The sequence below is a fragment of the Leucoraja erinacea genome, chromosome 1 (genome assembly GCF_028641065.1).
Source record: "Leucoraja erinacea ecotype New England chromosome 1, Leri_hhj_1, whole genome shotgun sequence".
Classification (NCBI taxonomy): domain Eukaryota; kingdom Metazoa; phylum Chordata; class Chondrichthyes; order Rajiformes; family Rajidae; genus Leucoraja; species Leucoraja erinaceus.
Window position 1 is genome coordinate 88,977,821 of NC_073377.1, and position 7,496 is coordinate 88,985,316.

Consider the following 7,496-nt stretch of genomic DNA (forward strand, 5'->3'; position numbering starts at 1 on the left):
GAAGACTGGAGGGTGGCAAATGTTGTGCCTTCGTTTCAAGAAGAGCTGCATGGAAAATGCTCGGGTATAGGCCTGTGAGCTTAACATATGTAGTTGTAAAGTTGCTAGAGTATTCTGAGGGATAGGTTGTACAGGTATTTGGATGGGCAAGGGCTGATTAGGGACAGTCAGCATGGTTTTGTACATGGGAGGTCGTGTCTCACAAATCTGATTGAGATTTTTGAAGACGTGACCATAAAGGTCAATGAGGGCAGAGCTGTAGATAATAATAATAATAATAATAATAATAATAATAATGATAATAATGCATTTTATTTGCTGGCGCCTTTCTGGACACCCAAGGACACCTTACAGGACATAAAATCACAATACATTTATCAATATTAAAATCAAGTTGATTAAAAACAAAAAAAAAAAAAAATAAAAAAAATACACAAAACATTTTAAGTCATTAAAATCAGGGTGAACATGGTGGAAGTTATGTCGGGTATGCTAATCTAAACAGCTGTGTTTTGAGTTGTGATTTGTATTGATCGATAGTATCCAGGTGACGGATGGGAGATGGGAGAGTGTTCCAGAGACGTGGGGCAGAGCAGCTGAAGGCTCTGGCACCAATGGTGCTGAGTCTAAATGTGGGGACAGTTAAAATTGCAGCTGAGGAGGAAAGAAGTGACCGGGAAGGAGTGTATGGTAGCAGCAGGTCAGAGAGGTATTGGGGAGCAAGGTGGTGTAGGGCTTTGAAGGTCAGCAGTAAAATCTTGTAGTTAATCCGGTGGTGCACAGGGAGCCAGTGGAGCTGAGTGGGGATGGGTGTGATGTGGTCCGATGATCTGGTGCGGGTGATGATCCGGGCTGCAGAGTTCTGAATGCATTGGAGGCGATGAAGAAGTTTATTGGAGGTGCAAGTGAGGGGGGCGTTGCAGTAATCGATGCGGGATGTGACCAGAGCGTGGATGAGGACTTTTATATTGTCTTTGGAGAGGGAGGGGCAGAGTCTGGAGATGTTGCGGAGATGAAAGTATGCAGAGCGTGTGATATTGCTGATGTGGGGGCCAAAGGAAAGTGTACTGTCCAGAATGACGCCGAGACGTTAGATGTTGTGTGCATGGACTTCAGTAAGGCATTCGACAAGGTTCTGCATGGTAGGCTGCTCTGGAAGGTTAGATCGCATGGGATCCAAGGAGATAGCAGAATGGATAACAAATTGGCTTCATGGCGGGAAGCAGAGGGTGATGGTGGGAACTCGGACTGGAGGCCTGTGACTGGCGGTGTGCCTCAAGGTTCGGTGCTGGTCCCGTTACTGTTGTCATCTACAACAATGATTTGGATGAGATCATACAGGGCAAGATTGGCAACTTTGCTGATGATACAAAAGTTGGTTGTTTTGCAGATAGTAAAGATGGTTGTGAAAAACTGCAGCAGGATCTTGATCGATTGGACAGGTGGGTTGAGGAATGGTTGATGGAATTTAATACAGAGAAATGTGAGGTGTTTCACTTTGGGACGTCTATCAAGGGCAGGACCTACACAGTAAATGGTCGGCCTCTGGGAAGTTCTGTAGAGCAGAGGGATATAGGAGTGTATGGTTCCTTGAAGGTCAAGTCGCAGGTAGATAAGGTGGTCTAAAAGGCTTTTGGCACATTGGCCTTCATCAGTCAGAGTATTGAGTATTGAAGTTGGGAGGTGATGAAGCCGAATTTTAGTTAAAAATATAAGAAGATATTAAATTGGCTTCTGGGCTAGCTTACAGCTTATATTTAGTCTCAAATTAGGCTTGCCTCAGGTTGCGGTGTGTGAGATAATAAATCCTATAACATTGTCTCCCAAGTGACAAGCAGAGAGGAGAAGCTAGAGAGATCTCTTTGATGTAAGATGTCATAAACCAAATGGCCAATGTTTTTAGTATATCTTGTACCATGTAAACAAAATGCCTTTGATGCGATGCGTTCTGTGGAAACCTTCCTGTACCTCTGACCATGACTAATGTCTGTGGAATGTGCTAAGGGGACAAAAAAACCCTATTTAATGCAATGTAATTCTGTTGTTCAGAGAAGTGGACGGAAGACGGTCAAGTGTCTGTATTGGTCACTTGACTGGAGTTCTCCCTCCCTTCCATTGGCCGATAATAAGTAAAGTTTTGAACTGGTCTACCAAACAGTTTGTGTGGTGTCTGTTTATTAAGAAGCGAACCTGGTTTAGTTGTTAAGAAAAGTAGCTTTTTCATTGGCATAGTTATGCAGGCCTCGCTGGGACCACATCAACGGCTGACTGTGCAAGAGGTTGCAGAGGTTGCCGGGATTGGAAGGGAGATAACTGAGCTCTATCGGCTCCCTTGTAAGACCGACTCCCTAGAAACTCCTGGGAACGTTTGTGATCCTTCATCAGAGGTTGATCCAGGTTCCCTGCCGAGGTTCTTCGAAACAGACAAAGGTAAGACCAGTTGAGCTTAATATGGTTTTTTTTAAGAAGGGATTGTGTATGTATTTTTAAGACAGAATTGTGTTTGTATTTTTTAAGAATGGCTTGTGTATATTTTTAGGAAGGACTTGAGCGGTTTCTCTTTCTCTCTCTCTGTCTATCTCTCTTTGTTTTCTCTTTTTTTCTCTATCTCTACTAAGGGCTCATCGGCCTCGTTGAGACATCCGTGATTTGTCGGGTTGAATGGGGGGTGAGGTGTGCGTCTGGCTTATTGAGACATCCGAAGAGTTGTTGGATTGAGAAATGAGTGGCGTTGTATATTAAAGAGTTAAAACGTCTGCCAAGTTGAGAAACTGGAGTCTCGGTTAGCAAGTCGGCCTCGTTGAGACACTTGGGTCGTATATTAAAGAGTTAAAAAGTCAGCCAAAATGAGAAACTGGGGTCTCGAGTAGCGAATCGGCCTGGTTGATATATATTTGGAACGTTTCGGAATTAAGAAGTCTGCTTTCTCTTTCTTTCTCTCTCTCGCTCTTTCTATCTATCTATGGGGAATGCTCTGGATACCAGTCCAATATATGTGTTATTTGAATCCTAAGTATAAGAAATTTAGAATGTTAAGTTACAAGTTGACCAAACGGTTAGGGGATGAAGCCTGGCCAGTAGGGGGCACATGGAATGTAGAGACATTTATATGGGAAATAACTATGGAAACAAGAGGGCTGTGCCATTAATTCAGCACACCCCGCTTAGACAAGTTGGTGTATACGATACATTTTTACCCGTCTTACCCATGCTGGTAAGGAGGGAATGATAGGATAACAAAGGGAAATGTGGTGGCAGGCCTCTGAATGTAAAATTTGCCAACAAAGTAATCCAGGCAAACCAATTAAGGTACCCTCAGGGGTGACGCCAATGCCACCACGATCGTTTGAATGCATACAGATTGATTTTATTGAAATGCCAAGGGCCCAGTGTTATAAATATTGCTTAGTGATTTTAGATTTATTTAGCAGGTGGAGTGAAACTCTACCAACCACTAATAATACTGCTGAAACTACAGTAACATTGTTGTTAATCCCAGGTTTGGCCTACCTACTGTCATAAGCTCAGACAATGGTCCTCATTTTATTGTCACTATTAATAAGGAAAAATGTGCACATTGTAATATCCAACAGCAATTTCACTGTATACACCACCCACAGGCATCTGGGATGGTGGAAAGAGTCAATGGGGATTGCAAAACAAAATTACCCCGGAGGTAAATCCTTTTTCTGACATGTTATTAAAAAAATTGGGGATGAAGGAAAATTTGATGGAGAAATGAGGATAGGGTAGGGAGACTGAAAAGTCAAGGGGAGTCTGGCTAATCATGATCTGGATCAATGTCCAATTAGGGTTAGGTAACCAGGATTTTGGTAAACAGAAGTCTTGTCAGAAAAAGGGAAAATAAATTACAAAGAGACGTCTTTGAAGATGAAATATTATATACTGCTGGTAAAACAATGTTTTTGTATATGTACTGCTGGTAAAACAATGTTTTTTGTATATGGAATGTGTAAAATTAGAAGCAATGAGCAAAGTTGTGCGTCACTTTAAGAACAGTTTGTCCTTTAAAATGCAAATGGTCAGACAGGTTATGGTGTGTTAAGAAACAGTCATGAATGGGGGGGGGCGGAGCTATACTCGAATGATAAAATGTGTTGGTTGATTATAAATCTTTTGAACCAAGTTTAAAAAAAAACTCATCCTGATTAAAGTGTTAAATGAGATTGGAAATGTCAAAATTACAGAGAAAAAGAAAATGTATTATTGATTACTGATTCTGAGTGAGTTCTTTTGGGAAAGATTGTTTTGATATGATAACAGAGGTTGTCTTTTAAAATGCAAATGAAGCAAGGTTACTGTTTGCAAGCAAACATAAAGATGTTGCTGTAGCATGGGCTGTGTGAGGGAAATGAAGGTAGATGAAAAATTGTCTTATGGCTTACAAAAGGGGGTTTGAGGGAACTCGTAATGAGGGATGAAAGGTGAGAAGATAAAGTAAATTGCGGAAGAGAACATATTTGGAGAATTGAATATTTAGGTGGGAAGACCCTCTTCGGATATAATCGGATTAAAGAATAAATTCACAGGGAAGTGTTAAGAAGGAACTGGAGATACTGGAGGATCAAAGGTAGACAAAAGTGCTGGAGAAACTCAGCTGGTGAACAAGATTTACAACTGGGGTGCTGGGACAAGACGAAATTGAGACTGTATTGAAAAGAACAACCAAGTGTTGCTAACAACATGAACTGCTGTAAAGATTGAAGATCATCGTCGCTGGATACATTTGATTGACTGTGAACAGTTTGTGGAAACAAGGGCGATGGGCTATTGATGCTCCCTTTATTCTGGGGTGGCCCAGCCCACATGGACTGAACTTTCTTCAGAATGGCAAGCTTGTGGACTAACCCACATTCAAAGGATGGTAACACCTCCTTTTAGACAAGATTGAAGTCAAACATGACAAGCGCAGCAAAGATACCCTGACTACAGACAGTAAGAGGTCTGCAAAGGCCAGTCAAACATGACAAGCGCAGCAAAGATACCCTGACTACAGACAGTAAGAGGTCTGCAAAGGCCAGTTAAATCTACCTGTTTTTGCCACAACCAAGGCACTGGTGTATTTTTAGGAAACAGTATATTTGTGACAGGGCATTGTTATGTTGCAAATGCAGTGCCACACAAGAGAAGCATGAACCAGTTACACCAGCACACGGGGAATTCCAAGCGAAGCCGAATAAAGGCTGAGCAATTTTTATGATCCTTTTCCTGTCCTATGGTAGTATATTAGTGTCATGTCCGGGGGAGGTTGGTGGCCATTTAAAATGTTTGGAGGGATTTGTGGAACGATTGTCCACTATGAATTGATTGTGCTACTAGTGTACTATTAATTTGTCTGATGAGATGCTTATGGTCTTTCATATGTACTCAGCAAGGACTGTAGTTGTTATCAAAATTTTGATAAAAGGATGGAATGATGAAGCCGAATTTTAGTTAAAAATATAAGAATATATTAAATTGGCTTCTGGGCTAGTTTACAGCTTATATTTAGTCTCAAATTAGGCTTGCCTCGGGTTGCGGTGTGTGAGATAATAAATCCTATAACATTGTCTCCCAAGTGACCAGCTGAGAGGAGAAGCTAGAGAGATCTCTTTGATGTAAGATGTCATAAACCAAATGGCCAATGGTTTTAGTATATCTTCTACCATGTAAACAAAATGCCTTTGATGTGATGCATTCTGTGGAAACCTTTTCCTGTACCTCTGACCATGACTAATGTCTGTGGAATGTGCTAAGGGGACAAAAAAACCCTATTTAATGCAATGTAATTCTGTTGTTCAGAGAAGTGGACGGAGGACGGTCAAGTGTCTGTATTGGTCACTTGACTGGAGTTCTCCCTCCCTTCCATCGGCCGATAATAAGTAAAGTTTTGAACTGGTCTACCAGTTTGTGTGGTGTCTGTTTATTAAGAAGCAAACCTGTTTAGTTGTTAAGAAAAGTAGCTTTTTCAGAGGTCATGTTACAGTTGTATATGGTGATTTCACGAAAGGTCACTGGAGCGTAGATCCGCACCCACATGACCGAAAATTTTAACTGGAGGACACTTGGTACTACCGGTACATGTTAGTGAATGGGAAAACACGCACTTTCACACCCGTTAAAAACATCTAAAACGGCCAGTTTTTGAGCTGCAATTTACTGTGCCAGTCGGGGTGACCGTGAGGCACAGCTACCTAAATTTACAGTCCAAAAAAAAGATAGAAACTAAGGTAAATTCAAGAGGGAGCTGAAGGTGCAAAAACAGCGGAAGTGCTTCGCGGCCATTTGTTGTGGAGATTTAAAGATCCAAAATATCGGGAATTATCGCGTTTGCTCGCTGCATTTCATCAAAAGTAAGGCATTATTGACTTTTTTATCTTTATTCATTTGTTATATGGAAAGTTTTAAAAGTGAAAAATCCGTCAGTAAAATTGCAAAATCGCCCATGGTTCTCAGGTGGGTTTTAACATGCAAAATGAAAATGCTTCTGAAGCTACATTTACCATTTAAATAATCGTAAACTATCAATGCGTTTTGAAATAAATGTTACTCAGATGCAAGCTAAGGAATGGGATTATTGTCAGCTGTTAGTTGGACAAAATTAGGACATTATATTATTTGCCAAAATATATTTCTCAATGTTTCTTGTTTAAAGCCTGCACAATCTCCCAAATAAATAAATAAATAAATGAATGAATAAATGAATGAATGGAATATATGAATGCATAAATGAATGTATGGATGAATGAATGAATGATGAATTAATGTATGATTGATTGAATAGATAGATAGATAGATAGATAGATAGATAAATAAATAAATAAATAAATAGGATGAGGGGAGATCTTATAAAGGTGTACAAAATCATGAGAGGAATAGATCGGGCAGATGGACAGAATCTCTTGCCCAGAGTAGGGGAATCGAGGACCAGAGGACATAGGTTCAAGGTGAAGGGGAAAAGATTTAATTGGAATCCGAGGGATAACTATTTCACACAGAGGGTGGTGGGTGTATAGAACAAAAGCTGCCAGTGGAGGTAGTTGAGGCTGGGACTATCCCATCGTTTCAGAAACAGTTAGACGGGTACATGGAACGGACAGGTTTGGGGGGATATGGGCCAAACGTGGGCAGGTGGGACAAGTGTAGCTGGGACATTGTTGGCCGGTGTGGGCGAGTTGGGCCGAAGGGCCTGTTTCCCTGGACCCGCTCCAGCGCTCAGACCCCGTGCCCTTCGCTCACAGTCCGTGTCCCCGCCCCCCGCCGGCGCCCTGCTCACCGCACCTTGGAGCCGCTGGCGTAGCGGCAGGAACGGATCGAGTTCCAGGCCGAGCCCGTCCTGAGGAGGGAGCGGAGCGGCGCCCGGACTCCCCCGACCAGGGCCATGATCAATGGCAAACAGTGCGGCCTCGGCCTCGACCTCCCGCCTCCCAACACAGCGCTACTAGCGGCCGGCCGCCGTCATTGCAGCAATCCCGCCTCCCAACACAGCGCTACTA

The 7,496-nt window shown here is 42.2% G+C and overlaps 1 protein-coding gene across 1 annotated transcript in view; it reads right to left on the reverse strand.

Moving 5' to 3' along the window:
* The window catches only part of lap3 (leucine aminopeptidase 3), a 29,318-nt gene extending 21,879 nt beyond the window's left edge, over nt 1-7,439 (reverse strand). The window contains exon 1 of the mRNA XM_055638573.1: nt 7,282-7,439. Coding sequence (XP_055494548.1) covers nt 7,282-7,383 — 102 coding nt within the window. The 5' untranslated portion in view covers nt 7,384-7,439. The remainder of the gene's footprint in view (nt 1-7,281) is intronic.
* Between the last annotated feature and the right edge of the window lie 57 nt (nt 7,440-7,496).